General features: G+C 44.6%; 1 protein-coding gene across 1 annotated transcript in view; it reads right to left on the reverse strand.

The window, feature by feature from the left end:
- The window catches only part of arhgap4b (Rho GTPase activating protein 4b), a 41,291-nt gene that overhangs the window by 12,715 nt on the left and 12,710 nt on the right, over nucleotides 1-15,866 (reverse strand). Inside the window, exons 3-9 of the mRNA XM_077514785.1 lie at nucleotides 4,698-4,869; nucleotides 4,450-4,612; nucleotides 2,862-2,924; nucleotides 2,586-2,759; nucleotides 1,414-1,542; nucleotides 880-1,101; nucleotides 704-805 (exon numbers count right to left, since the gene is read on the reverse strand). Coding sequence (XP_077370911.1) covers nucleotides 704-805; nucleotides 880-1,101; nucleotides 1,414-1,542; nucleotides 2,586-2,759; nucleotides 2,862-2,924; nucleotides 4,450-4,612; nucleotides 4,698-4,869 — 1,025 coding nt within the window. The remainder of the gene's footprint in view (nucleotides 1-703; nucleotides 806-879; nucleotides 1,102-1,413; nucleotides 1,543-2,585; nucleotides 2,760-2,861; nucleotides 2,925-4,449; nucleotides 4,613-4,697; nucleotides 4,870-15,866) is intronic.

Below are 15,866 nucleotides of genomic sequence, written 5' to 3' on the forward strand. Positions count from 1 at the left end.
TTGAAATTTTAGTTATTGTGAGTTAAATAAAGCTATCATCAATAGACCTTACCTTTTGTGAACTAAGTAGCTATTCTCAGCTAATTTCAACTATAGTGTGGTTACTTTAGCCCTCATCAAATAGTAAACCAACATTGACTTCCCTCAGCTAACTTTGTATATATTCTGGTAACTAGGTGTATTTCAATCAGTGTACTTGTCAATTTTGTTTTTCAACGCAGATGGGTTTGATGTGGTGCCAATGAAAATGTCAAGCTGCTGTTTCCAACTTTTCTGATGTGCAAGCACCAGTAGGTTGCAGCATTGCACCGTTTTCAATAAGCGATAAACACAGTTTATGAGTTCACTCGGAGATAGGCTGCATTTTGTTGAACTACCTTTGTTTTGATACTGATAAAAAAAAAAGGGGAAAAGGCAGAATCAAACTTTTTTTCCCCTGGTGAAAGCAGAGAGACTATTCTTTCATTTAGTAGATATGGTGTATATGCTGTATAATCATTGAACACAATATTTTTGGGGTCTTGAAAAAGTCAAAATTCATCTAAAATGGCTGGCAGTAACGTTTGGGGTATCTTTAGTCTTTAAACTATTATCATGGGCAATTATATACATTTTTGTGGGTGTGTCCATTATTGGTGAATATTTGATATTCACATTAGGGCTTGGTCCCTAATGCCTGTAGGTATAATGAAGTTCATCTTACCTCCTCTGTCTCCAGAGTGACAGCAGCGAGTCGAGACTGAAGCTGTTGAAATCTGGTCTCCATCTCGTACCTAACCTGACTCTCCGCACTCACCTCACACACCTGGAATTACAGATAATCAACAACATTGAGGAACATTTAGGTTTCATCTTGTTGCCACAGAAACCCTACTATACCTGGTCGCCCTCATGCGGGTGGTAGTTAAACCTAAACGGAAGGCAGAAGGCGGAGTCATGCTGCTGCAGCAGTGCATCTCTGTCTCCGCCCTGGTCCAGCGACGTTACTGCGGCCTCCAGCTGTTTAAGCCCTGCCTCCTCCGTCTTTTGGATGCGCCACCTACTAGCCAGGTAGCACTTCATTACCCTCTCCACAGACGGATGGAAACCCAGGTCGCAACACTGCCCGGAGGAGACAGGTAGCAATAAAGCATGGAAAGGGGAAAGAGGGAATAAGCAGGGGCAAAAAAAAGAAAAAAGAAAAAAGAATGCATGAATAATTTTGATGTTGTGCGAGTGGGAAATCTCTGTATCATTTGTTTTTTTCCATTCTCATAAATTTATTTCAGGCTCAGATTTAAAAAAAAAAAAAAAAAAAAAAAAAAAAAAAAAAAAAATGGGACCTTGGACTGAGTGAGAAATGTAAAGAACAAATGATGTATGGATTGGGAAGAAGACGATGCAAGAGCAGCTGAAATGTTTCTCGTTTCTTACATCAATGAGAGTGCTGACGTCCTGCAGATAGTACTTGCTCATGGCTGCATTGGCTGCAGCAAGATTGAGCAAGTAGTCATTTCGAGCCTTAGTACACTTGAGCTGGGTCTCCTGCACTCGGCCATGCCTCTGCATACATAAACAATAATCTGTGTGTCCATTCACTTTCCATTTATGTAAACACGTACTTTAAAGATGACTGTCCATTCAATTGGCCACATAACATACAGTAAACAAACAATCATACACACAAATTGGACACTATATTCATTGATATCACACCTGCACATGAGCATAAAAACGGGCATATCTTGACTTTCGTGCCAGTGCAAACCTTGTTTTGACTGTTTGGAAATTTGGCAGACTTCTCTATGCCATGGTGGGCATTCTGGCATACTGAGCGTGTTTCATTGAACATACGCTGGCGCACTTGACAATATGGTGGTTAAAAGTCGACTGAACGAAATGCCAACTGGAACCATGTCTAAATATTGGCGCATGTAGTTAAACACATTTGCGACAAATTCTGTGCTCCGTGATCAAGTGTGGTGGAAGTCATAGTATTTCATTCATGAATATAACAGCGTGCATCAACCCCTTTAAATTGTTTTAGAAATCAATTCATTGAATGAGTTATTATTATTACCCTCTCTACAGAAACCCAGGTTGCAACACTGTCCGGGGAAAACAGGCAGTGTATTTTTACATTTTTTAAAATAACACCCCTTTGGGAAGGGGATCACACGCTGGCACGAATAATCTGTGTGGAAAGCGATCTGCAAGTGACCAATTCACAGATCTGTAACTACCAGGCCAACTTTATATCATCTGCCCGTGGAGGTCTGCTTGCAGGTCCTTCTTCCACTGCGCCTCTCGCACCCCGATTTTAAAGGGATTGAAAAGATACGCATAAATTGGCAGCTAATCAATTTTGCTGTGCATGCCCAAAACGATGCAAAAGCCCCTTTTAATTGCATGAAAAGCTGCGTTCGTCTGCAAAAATACCAAATCCCAATCTAGCCTTCCCCTGCACAGATTTAGACCGTGCCTCACACTAGACTTGCACTGGGCACGAAAATAGGGCACATAATGTCAACATCTGTTCGTCCATTCCCATAAACACACAATGTAAATATTTTTAATTCATACTGAGGGCAACACATGCGATTTACCTTCTCCATTAATCTTTCCATCTTCTTGACAGAGCTCCGCCTCTGTCCTCCTGATTGGCCGAGGCCGAGTTCAGCAGACTTGCCAGTGTGTCTTTCTTCCAACCGCTCAGCTTCCTTCAGTTTGCCTTCAGCTATCAGGCAGTCAGTGTGGTACTGGTTGTATGTCTTCAAGGCCTTCATGCCATGTGTCATGTAACACACAGTGTACATGGTCATTCTCAATTTATTGTGCATTTTGCATTATTAATATGCAGAACAACGATATCAAATGTTCACCGTCTGCAGCTCAGTGGTGACCTTAAGCAACTCATCCTGCATCTGGATTCCAACCTCTTTGCTCTGTTGGCAGAAAGAACATCTATTCTATTACATGATGTATAGACAGATTGTAGATTAACTACGGTAAATTTATTTATTGACTGGGGGCTTCTGGCTTGAACAATGTGGACACAAGTACGAAAGGAAATAGAACTCAGAGAAAAATGGAGCGATTTAATCCATCCATATTCTTATTTTAGTTTATCCCGTGAAATGGACTCTATTCCAGCTTCACCAAATTACTAACTAATATTTTATAGTGTTGTGATTCCATTCATTATGAAACAAATACAACCTTTGGACTAATGATAGACCGATATGTTTTTTCCAGGGCTGATACCGAAACCAATTATTTGTCGTCTAGGAGGCTGAAAATGAAGCCAATATTCATTTTTAGCAAAAGAGAAAATATTAGCGTAAAAAACAAACAAAAAACACTTTAAAAAAATAACATGTAAAGAATTGACAGCTTTGTTTAAAAGTTATGACAAAACTTGCAGGGAGCTTCTAGGGTCGTCAGCATGTTTTACGCTAAATTAAAAACTAAGAAAGTAAAAAGTTCTTAGTAAAGTTTTTTTTTTTTTTTTTTTTTTTTTTAAATACTGTAAATAAATTTCCAAAATTTCAACATACAGTAATTTCTTCTTGTTATTTTATTTATTTATTTTTAAATATTTTAAAACAAAAAGTGTAGGGAATTCCCAGTGTCAGCATCATCAATTTCAATTTCCAATTTCAATAAATCCATAAATGAAAAGTTCCCTGTATCTCACTGAGGGACAAATGCATGCGAAATTGTGAATGTACCTGAAGCTAATGTGGGGTTTTTTTCAGGGTTTGTAAAATGTTTCAAAAGGTCTTTGCAGACAGTGAAAAATTGTCTGAATATGTTCAAAATGTATTTGCGACAAGTAAAAAGTATCTGTGAACATCTTGCAAATTCTGATGAAAACCCTAAATTTGCTATGTTCACAAGCATTCAGCTTTATCGGCCTTCAAATTTGTAAAAATGTCGATCCCGGTATTTGTCAAAATGCGAAATATCGGCACCGATAATCGGCCTAGCCGATAATCGGTGTATCCCTACTTTTTGCAGAATAAACATTTTTCAATTCAAACAGATTTTGGTCAGAGAATTCAAATTCATTTCATCATGCTACTCCATACACAACTCCTTTTAAAAATGTAAATATAGGAATTTGATTTCTAGATGATTTTTAATCTGAAACTATTCCTGATGCTTTAACTCCGAAATTACGGTTGGGTATATTCAAGATTTTAAGGAATTTTGTAAACTCGAAAATTTTGTAACCCCCTCAAAAAGAGATAAACAGTGTATATACAGTGTTAATAATGTGAAGCCTGAGCACACTGGCCTTATAGTAAATATTAAATTAAAGATAATTGAAATTTGAAGGGTTAACAATAACTATTTATGTTATCATGATTTATGGGTAAACTACAAGCCATGTCATCCCAAGTTTAAATATTTTAACTCTGAATCCCCCCCAAAAAAAGAGCCAAGGCTTATGTGTCACTCACTCACCCGTTTGTGTAGCCGGTGCGTGTCCTCTGTACTGTGCGCTAACCGCTGTGTAAGTGCATTGCAGCAGGTGTCACCCAGCGTTGAGTGCTCACGACTTTCCAAACGGGTCTGAGTCAGCAAAACAGACCAGACTTGACACACCGATTGACCCCACTGTTCCTTCCTGCAGAGGAGAAGGCAACGTCACTCACACCGAAAAGCTCATTACTGATAATGCATTCATGTGAAATGAGATGTCTGCTCCTCACTTCTTGGTTTTGTGCGTGAACCTCTCTGTGAGCTTATCAAGGGCCCGAGCGTATTCGGCCTCAATATCGCCACGTCGGCGGAGAAATTCAGAAAGATCTGAGAGCTGCTGCTGTTTCACCTCTACCTGGGAGTCCAAAATCTTAATCTGGTCAGTCAATTGTGCCCGCAAGTCTGGAACACAAAGGGAGAACAGACACTACTGTTAAATTTTTAATTGGCATATGTCAGACTGGAATTTGAAAATGTTGGTCATCCAAGTTGGTGGCTCACAAAAAAAATAAAAAATAAAAAAAATAAATACAAAAAATCACAAATCATTTGCACTGACGCTGACACTGAGTAAAAAACAGCTTAGGCCTACCTGAAAAAGAAATAATCAAATCTGGTATTTTTGTCATTCCAGAAAGAGAAGAGAAGAACCCACAGATTTTTCTTGAGGGATACAATTTGTATCTGTTTATTTCATGGCGCAATTATCGTAATTTCCGGACTATAAGGCGCACCCAGTATATTTCTAAAGGAAAAAGTATGTTGTGCATGCATAGGCCGCACCTGACTATAAGCCGCATGTGCCCACATTGAAACGTGAGATATTTACAAAGAAAGAGTTGTCAAAGGTTTAATAATATACCTTAGCTTTTCTTTCCAAACAGTGCCTGTGATGCGACAGTAACACAGCAGCAATATGGTAGTAACTAGCAGGGCTGGTTAAAAATAACATACCGGTAAAAGTCACTGAGACTGAGACTTCTTGTATTTTCCATGATGAGGTTCAGTTCATGCTAATTTTATTCATGCACAAAGTGCAAGTTACATTGAAGGGGCACGATGCAAGATTCAGAGTTTTTGCACATTTGCGACCCCTCTGGCGAAACGTGGAATGGACCCCAGTGACGTGCACACGGCCAGGAGCGTGCGCGACTTTTTAGGCACGAGCAAGCCTCCAAGTTAATCGAACAAACGTAAACACGGAGCATAACGCCTTTTTTATAGGCTTAATGATGTCTACAGAGGTAAGAAACGTATTAATCTGAAATTCATTTTGAGTGACAAAAGCTTACGTAATTACAGCCTTCCAAACGTAAATAGTACATTCCCGTGAATCCGATGACATTGAGGATAGCAGTGCGTTGCTAATATGCCCAAGTGCGGAGACATTAGTAAGCGACCGTGTGGTAGTTTTATTCTGCACAGCTAATCATAAATAGACCCTATCATATTTCCGTTACGAAGTCTTACCTTTTTAGCAAAAAGTCAACAAGCTGTGGGTCCCATTTCATCCCCAGGATAGCTCTTAGCTCTCTCCACCTGACAAACGCTGCTCCTATATTTATCCGCGTCCTCCCGTGACACTGGTCTGAAAGTTTTTTTACTTCTCTTTGTTTTCCGTGGAGTCTCCATAAGGGATTGAGACGTATCGGGTGCATGTCTCTTTAAATCCAGTTTGAATTAGCTGTCCTGTCCGTGAAGTTGCGTGAACAATCGCGAGAGCTAACGGGGACAATAGCGTGCAGGCGCATGACGTCATGCTCAGAGCCACAGTTAAAGATTCCGGCCCGAACGCTCCAACATTTTTTCCTTTTACAGAAAAATAGGGGCAACAGTCATTGTGCCACAGCAGTGCCTCCTGAATATTATACAATTCTTAAAACATGTGCAGGTGAAAAATATGGTTATTTTAACACTCAAATTTGAGTCTAATCTTGCATCGTGCACCTTTAAACTTTCGTCTTCCTCGACGCATGTATTCCACCTGTCTGACTCTTACCTTTTCTGCTCGAGCGCCCCTGGCGGCCGTCAGAAAAAATACATATATTAGCCGCATCATTGTATAAGCCGCAGGGTTGAAAGCGTGTGAAAAAAGTCGCGGCTTATAGTCCGGAAATTACGGTACTTCCACTCAGGTAACTCATTATAGCCCCAAATTAAGTTCTAATACATACACGCTGGGGTGTGAACTCAGCATGGCCCAGCACTGCGCATGAGCTTTGAAAGGCCAATAAAGTCATCATTGTCTCATTTCAAAAGTGTCTGCGCATCACTCTTCATCTCGCTCACGTAGCCTTTCTCAGCTTTCTCATCCCCCATCCCTCTTTTCCCTTCTTCCCTTCATTTTGGGCACACATAGCCCAGGGCTGACTGGATGTGAGGCGACAGCGTCGCTAATACCAACTATAAATACATCCTTGTAGTACAGTACAGATCCAGTGAGCCACGGTATGGACTCTTCCAAAACCCAGCATATAAAGCATGCATGTATACGCACACACACCATTCTCTGGCATGTGAGTGCTCTCAATATTGATTCATGGTTTGGCTCCCATTAAGGGATTCTTTACAAGTCTGACGGGTTAATTGATGGAACCTTTCACACGGCCCATCAGGGGGCTCTAAACCAGTACTGTGGTACCCACATATTTATTTTTGTTTGTGTGTGTGTGTGTAGCATATACTTTGGTTTGCGAAAAAGTAAAGAGAAAGTACTAATAAGAAGTAAACCATGACCAAACACACAGCTGAGAGAAGCCATGATTAGACGCGCTTGAGATGAAGCTATTTTGACAAGAAAAGTTCCTCACCGTAGGTTGTGTGGTGGTGACGAAAGCGACAAGTTGTGAATGAAGCCGACATACAAGGGGATGTATATCTACCCTAAAAAATTGCAACGCATCAAAACTGTTTTATCATTTGACGAAGTACTACCATCCAAGTGATTATGTGGAAAGCATGGAAAATTGGAAATGCTAGTGGAGTCATACATATCAATGGCCAAACCAAACCAGCCATCCATTGCATCATCTTTTAAGCATACACATTTGCAAGAAGAAATTATATTGACACCGTATATAGCATCACAACTTGAAAGAATAATGTTCACAGTTTAAGGCGTCTTCATTTTGACTGAGATGTGTTCATTTTGGTCTTTCATACCGACTAAAACTAAAACCCTCAAGACTAAGTACTTCACTGTGTTATTTTACATTGTTTTACATTAGTTTTAATGTTGAGGCTTTTTTTAAATTTTATTTGATTTGTTTGTTTTTCCATTTTGTTTTAAAAATGTACAGTACTTCATATGCTGATAAAATGTCAAACTACATTCATGTTTTAGACCTGCAGATGTTATGAAAGTGTCAAATTAAAAAATTACGTAAAGAAAGAAAAATAAGTATAACTGATGAACGATGGTATTAATTTAGGTTGGTTTCGTACAGATTGCTCTTGATTTGAGTCTGAATGTGAAAACGTGATTCTACCGCAGCTCATCCTAACTTATTTCTGTATTCTAGCTGGATACAGAAATAAGTCAAATCCATCCATCCATCCATCCATCCATCCATCCATCCATCCATCCATTTTTTGAACCGCTTTCTCCTCACAAGGGTCGCGGGGGTGCTGGAGCCTATTCTAGCTGGATAGGGGCAGCAGGCGGGGTACACCCCGAACTGTAAGTAAAATCCTATTTTTAAAAACAATACTTGAATCTTTCATTTTTATAACTTTGCTGCTTTTGTCATGATCAGTGTTGCCACAGTTACCTTGAAAAAGTAACTTAGTTACTTTACTGATTACTTGGTTTTAAAAGTAACTAAGTTAGATTAAAAGTTACTTTTTTAGTTACTTTCAGCAGCTGCCGATAACACCATCTCAACATAAAAATAATGCAGTAGAAACGGAGTTCCAAATACTTTATTGAAAGTGCATTTTTAACATGAAAATAAAGGTTTTTTTTATGAAAAACAAAATAGGCAGTCTCTCTTGACTTCTTGTAACGTAAATACTTTTTATAAAACAAAAAATAAAAATCTATCCAGGTTGAAAATGAAAATCCCCTAAATTCCTCTATTGTTTGTTTGTTCCGCTATTCCAGTGTGTACACATGTATCAGTTTAAATATTTATTAGTAGTTATTGACAGTTATAATTGTTTTTTGGTTTGTTTGTTTTTTCTCTTCAAAATAAGGATCAGGAAAACAAAAGGTTGATAATTTAATGTTAAATATAAATATTTAACCTATAGACAGACACCAACACAATTAAACAGAATATTTGCACATTGTGAAGTATTTCAGAAACATAAATTTAAGACATGAAATAAACCTACCGTCCAGCCAAAAGAAATATGAAGCCACCTTATGGAACAATAAATCTATCAAACACATTTTAACCACTTAATATATGCAAAAATATTTCCAAAAGTTCATTTCCCTTTTTAATCAACAATTTTTCTATTTAACAATTTTTTTTTCTTTTGTCATCACTTTCATTTTTGGTTAATGTATGACATCTTTTTTTGTTCTTTTAATCTGAGACACGATGATGACCACAGAATCACTACTGTTTATATTTTGTTTTTTGGGCTGTCGTAATCGCGGGCACGTCTCAGTTCTCCTATCTGCTGCTCATGCTAGTTGTAGACATTGACAGGGAGCCACAAACTGAGAAATGAGATACTTGCAGTGTGCTTTTAGCTTAGCTGGTGTGTTGGCTGTGGGACATACCTGTGTCGTTTGAATCCATGCATTGGATCGTCACGGGAGTTATTCTTTTTGGCTCGCGCGCAGTACCAACGCCGAGTGCACCGAGAGGACTCGATAGCCATGGGAAATACCGAGATGTACGGCACCGGCTTCTGCAAACTGTCTCCATTTGTATGTTGTCACTCGTTGCGCGCGCGCGCGCCGTGTCGCGAGCACGGAAACACGGAAGTAGCTTGAATGGTGATGCTGTAGCGTGTCGTGTGTCGCGTTTCGGAACACTCTCCGTAAGGAAAAATACACAAGAACTTGTACTGCGTTTGGGGAGCAACTCCGGACTGCCCCGTTTATTTCTTACTCCCTCCAAAACTCTTTTTCTCCTCCCCTCGTCGCCTCGCTCTTCCGTCATCATTCCACGACCTTCCTTTTGACGCTTACATGCGTCCCCCCTAACTAGAAGAAATGTCCTCATTTACATAAGCGAGATTAAACGAAGGAAGGAGAAAAAAAAAACAACCCAAAACATCCAAAGGTAGAAGCACACTTCCAACATTACCTTCCAAAACAGTAAAAAAAACAACAACAACAAAACAAAATACACCGCACACTTAAAAAAACAACAACTTTTCCCCAGTATTGTGAACCCAACACAAAATACAAGACATTTGAAATCAACAGGGTATTTCTGTTAGGACTTTTTTTTCCCCTTTTTTTTTCCCTTTTAAACACACTCAAACAAAATTATCACCCCCATAAGTATCCCCCCAGCCAGGCAGGAGGCCGTGAGGGCCTACCGAAACGTGAAAACCTAGAAGCCTCAATTCCTGGAGCAGGTGACTCATTCAACCCCTGTGCAGAAGCACCATCTCCATCCCCATCCGCAAGAGACCCACCAGCAAGGCCGTCAGATGAAACATCATCCGGCGATGCCATGAGCAGGGCCGGAGAGGGAGGGGAGGGAGATCCTTCACTGGAACCGTCCCTGGGGAAAACCACAGGCAGATTGTAACGCCGCAACCTGTCATAGTGGACGGTCTGAAAAGGAGAGTCCTCAAACGGGCTGCCAATCTGGTAAGTAACCCCTACCTCATCATCCCTATCCATGCGCCGCCTCACTACATAAGGCCCTTTCCAATGTGGGGCCAACTTACGGCGGCCCTCGGTCGGATTATTCAGCCATACAAGGTCTCCGACCTCATAAGGATCATGCCTCAATTTAGCATCATAGTGGGCTTTTTGTTTCTTGCTCGCTGCAATGTTGTTGTCCTTTGCCTGACCGAAAGCCGACCCCAAACGTCTGAGGAGAGAACTAGCATAGTCCCCTGGAGGCACCCCCTCCGGGCTGTCCTGCAACAACGGTCCCAAGACCACCTCAACCGGCGTCCGGGCCTCCCTGCCGTGAGTGAGGAAATACGGCGTAAATCCAGTACTTGAGTGTACACTCGTATTGTAGGCGAATGCAACATGCAGCAGGAAAGAGTCCCATTCCCCCTCACAGGACAAAAGGGTTTTGGCCAACTGATCAATCAGCGTCCTATTGAACCTCTCGACCATCCCATCAGATTTGGGGTTATAAGGAGTGGTGCGAGTTTTCTTCACGCCCAACCGTTGGCACAACTGTTTCACCACATCGGATTCAAATTGTCTTCCCATATCTGTGTGTAGGGTCTCCATCACCCCGTGTTCTAAGACATAGTTCTGAAAGAGACAATCAGCGACCGTGGTGGCCTTCTGATCAGGGATGGCATACAAGTTGACAAACTTAGTGAAATAGTCCTCAACAACCAGGACGTAACGGTTGCCTTTGGAGGTGAGTGGCAACTCCAGTATGTCGGCGGCGACACGCTGGAAAGGCCTCACCATATGCGAGGTCCTCATGGGAGCCTGATATTGTGGAACTGGGGATTTCCGCCTCTGGCATGCATAGCACTGATCACACCAGGCCCTGATATCATTGTCCATAGTGGGCCAATAACACACACTCCTAGCACGTGATACAACACGCTCGTATGCCAGGTGAGCTGTCAGCGGTGTGCCATGCAGCTGAGAGAGAACCTCAGGGACCAACGCAGCTGGGACCACCACCTGAGTCGTCCGCCCCATGTCAGTCAGCCAAACAATCCTGCACAGTAGGTCATCAATGAAAACGAGCCGGTGAAACTCACGCCAAAATCTCCTCAAACTCCGACTCGCCATCTTCAACCGCCATCTAGGGGGTCTGCGGCCCTCCTTCAGCCAGCCCAACACCTGAGCAATATCAGAGTCCTGCTGCTGGAGTTCCCGGACGTGAGACCCATTGTGAGACAGCGTGTAAATCAAATTCTGGTCTGACTTAACTTGGGGGCTCGGAAACGAACCCACTACAGGGGCGGCGGGGGACGACTCCACAGTACATATGGAACCGAGGGCATCGGCCGGCCCCGTCTGGGTACCCGTATGCACGGGACCACCCGCCATATCATGGTCATCCCCATCGACCAACTCACCACTGAGAATCGGCCTCCGAGATAAAGCATCGGCGTTAGTATGTTGCACCCCAGTTTTGTGCACGATTACCCAGTCGTACGGGTCCAGTTCAAGGGCCCACCGGCTCCGACGCCCCGTTCTGTCATTGTCAATCGGGAGACGTCGGAGACCGACCAATGGCCGGTGATCCGTAACAATGGTGAAGGGGCGAAGGCCCAGGTAGTGTCTGAAATGACGAACTGCCCAAACTATCGCCCACAACTCCCTATCGTATGTAGACCACCGGCGTTCGACTGTTGTAAGAGAGCGGCTCGCATATGCAACCACCCTCTCCTGACCATCGGCATCTTGCGCAAGCACTGCCCCGACCGCCCCCTGTGAAGCATCGGTATGAAGAATGAAACGGTGGGAAAAGTCTGGATGCCTCATGATAGGTTCAGAACAAAGAGCATCACGAAGGAAGTCAAAGGCCACCTGGCACTCGGATGTCCATAAGAACGGAACATCCTTCCCTGTGAGCTGACAGAGGGGGGCAGCGCGCAGGGCAAAACCCCTCACAAACCTTCTGTAATAAGAGCAAAGACCCAGGAAGGCACGCACCTCAGTGGCCGACCGTGGCACAGGCCAAGACTTCACTTTGTCTGTGTTCTTGGGGTCTGGACGCAGTCCCTCAGCAGACACAACATGACCAAGGAAAACAACATGGTCCCGGGCAAGGTGACACTTCTCCGCATTCAGACGCAGTCCAGCGGCCCCCACCCGGGAGAAGACCTCTTCAAGCGCCGACAGGTGCTCCTCGAACGACTTACTGAATATTAGTATGTCGTCAAGGTATACCATGCAGATATGCCATGGGAGCCCCTTTAACACGAGCTCCATAACCCGCTGAAATGTTGCCGGCGCATTGGTGAGTCCCATGGGCATAGACAAGAACTGGTAAAGACCCTGCCCAGTGGTGAAGGCTGTTTTTTCACGGTCCTCCTGGGCCACCTCTATCTGCCAGTAACCATCAGAAAAATCCAAGGTACTGAACCAGAGAGCACCAGCCAAGGCATCCAGTGAATCATCGACCCTGGGCAATGGATGGGAGTCTTTAACAGTTACTGCATTAAGACCCCTATAATCCACGCAAAATCGCCACGTGTTGTTCTTTTTCTTAACAAGAACTACAGGGGATGACCATGGGCTGCAGCTCTCCTCAATGACACCCTCCTCCAATAAGCGCTGCACCTGTCTATTGATTTCTTTACGCTTGTCTGGGGAGGTACGGTACGCCCGTTGTTTTATTGGGGTGTGGCTACCAGTGTTGATGTGATGTTTAATCAAATTAGGGTTGCTCACCCCACCCCGAGCCTGGCTGAACACGCCCCGATGCTTCTCCAGCAGGACCTGCAGCTGCAGCCTCTGATCATCCGACAACAGCCCATCAGCTACATCTGGCAAGGGAGCATTCCCCCCTTCAGAACCAAAACACTCTGCGGGGGTGATTATGTCACATTCGTTAACATGGTGGAAGACTCCCAAATGAGAGCCAGAGTGTAATTTCAGTGCTTGGTCATTTGGGTTAAGTAGCCGCGCAACAGTGCACCCATTCTTCACCGGCGCTACCGAGCGTGCCACCACCAGTCCCATACTTTCACGTACCTCGGGTTCTACATAACCTAGGTAGGTGCCAAGGGGCGGCCCAATAATTCGAGTAGGCTCAACCTGAACCGGAACAATCATTTCGCTGAAAGGAGGAACCGTAATGTCAACATGCATGGAAACATTGCAACATGTTGGAATAAAGTCGGTTTCCTGGAGGAGAGGAATGTTGACATCCCCGATAATGAGTAACTTGCGGCCCACATCCATAACGGCCTTAGTTTGACGCATAAAGTCAAAACCCAGCAAAATGGCTTGCGTAGCCCCCCGCACAACATGCACAGTTTGTTCATAGGATTTCCCCCCCAGCAATATAGGAAGTGTCACAGTACCTAGAGTGTCCAACAGTTGTCCATTCACTGCACGTGCAAACATGTACTGTGTATTCAAAACACGTTTACGCAAAGTTGGGATGGACATTTTGAACTCCTCCGAGATAAGTGAAACATTCGAACCAGAATCCATTAACACGTTCACATCAACACTTCCAACTGTCCCCCTAATGTAGGCAGTCGGTTCTGACTCACCCACCAAACAGGAGTCCACCAATGGGGGTGAGGAGGGCACTGCTAAGTCATCATTGTGACCCGGTGGCGGCAACACTGGCATCTGGGTCTCGATGCCAGTTACTGGCCGTTTCCCTGGCCCAGTCCGTGGGGTGAGGGAGAACGCTGGGACGGAGACAAAAACCTCACTCCACGTCTCGCCTGCCGGTCTTCAGTGTAGGGCTGTCCTCTCGGCCTCTCGCTACGATGTTGGGGTGGCGAGAAGGTTGTAGCAGTGGACTCGCGGGTCCTCCGCTTGTGGGGAGACCACTCCTCGTCGCTGAATCCTCCCTGGCGTCCACGCTGCGGAGACCGACCTCTTTCGTTGTCGCTCCTCCGGAAGTCCTGGGAGCGGGACCTGCAGCCAACTCCGCCACACTCGCAGTGACAAGCACGTCGTCCACTATGCTCCCCTGGACTCAGCTGGCGAGTCCCAGGAAAAGAGGCGCGACGCCCACCACACTCATCCTCGCGGGCACGGGATCTTAAATCTCTCACTTCTGTCTGTAGGTCGTCCATCCTCGAAGTAAGTCGCTCCAAGGCATGGACAAGTTTCTCCGTTGCCTTCGCATTGCAATCCACAACACTCCGAGCAGAGGAATTCAGGGACGCCACGACTGTGGGCTGCGGGATAGAGTAGGGCGACGGGGTTGCGCCTACCCTCAGAGTTTGCCTGGCCCGCTCACAACGTCCCGCGACGATCAAGGCCTCATCCACATCCGTGGCCCCTTGCTCGTGGCACTTAGCCTGAAGGGCAGGGTCAAGGCCAGCAAGAAAACGCCTGAAAATTTCGCCATTCCTGGCGGCTCTGTCATAATCCGGAAACGCTTCGGCCACGAGTCTGGAAACGTCAGCGGCATACACATCCAGACTCTCATTAGGCTGACGGGGCCGTGCATTGATGCATGTCTGAAAATATAGCAGGAACTGCTTCTGTCCAAAAGCCTCTTTCAACTTCTCCTTAACTCGCTCATAGTCACACTGGACCTCCGGCGCCAAACTGTCCCACAGCAGAAAAGCCGCGCCGTCCAGCCTCGTAGGGAGGAGACTTACCAACGTAGCGGCGTAACTCCCGCTCCTGGCGTGCGCGCGGACGGCAGCCTCAAACTGCTTTACCCAGGTAGCAAACGGCTTCTCGCCGTCCCCGCGAAACGGCGCCGGGAGCTCGACTCTCACTCCAGTCACGCCACCAGTCCACGGGGTGGCACTCCCGTAAAAATCTTCCTCCGTGTCCCCGTCGAAACTTCCGCGTTTCACTCCTCCCAACATGCCGCTCCAACGCAGTACTGCTAGCCGGCTAGCCGAGTAGAAAGTTCGGTAGATTCCCGGAGAGGAACGGTTCCACACAAAAAAAAAATCTTGCAGGAAACACACACAATCCCACCGCTGCCACCAATGTAGCGTGTCGTGTGTCGCGTTTCGGAACACTCTCCGTAAGGAAAAATACACAAGAACTTGTACTGCGTTTGGGGAGCAACTCCGGACTGCCCCGTTTATTTCTTACTCCCTCCAAAACTCTTTTTCTCCTCCCCTCGTCGCCTCGCTCTTCCGTCATCATTCCACGACCTTCCTTTTGACGCTTACAATGCTACTGAAATGTAAACAAAACAAGTAGAGCACGGCGCAGAACTCTTGCTATTGTTATGAAAACCATAAAGCCTCACTCGCAACCGATACGGTCGTTTAGCTCCCCTTGACGAACGATGGTTCGGTCGAATCGTTTTTTTGTTCCACCCCTACTGAAAACGTAACTTGTCTGACGTCACTCCCCCTGGCGAGAGGGCGGAGACGACCTCATCCCATAATGCTTCACGGACCAGTTGAGGATGGAAATAAATTATTTTTTTTACCACTTTTATGGTCCATAATGCACACTTTTTTTGTTGTGTTGTGTGCCTGTTGGTTAATAAAACTAGTAGTAAAAGTATCATCACTTTTGTTTTGAATGTGCAAACCATTCATGACCAGACCATGGCTGAATTCAGTGTGGTGATCAATGACTTCTGCCTCATCTTCGTAGTTAGCAGTAGTTGCTT

Source organism: Festucalex cinctus, chromosome 2 (assembly GCF_051991245.1).
Source record: "Festucalex cinctus isolate MCC-2025b chromosome 2, RoL_Fcin_1.0, whole genome shotgun sequence".
NCBI lineage: Eukaryota > Metazoa > Chordata > Actinopteri > Syngnathiformes > Syngnathidae > Festucalex > Festucalex cinctus.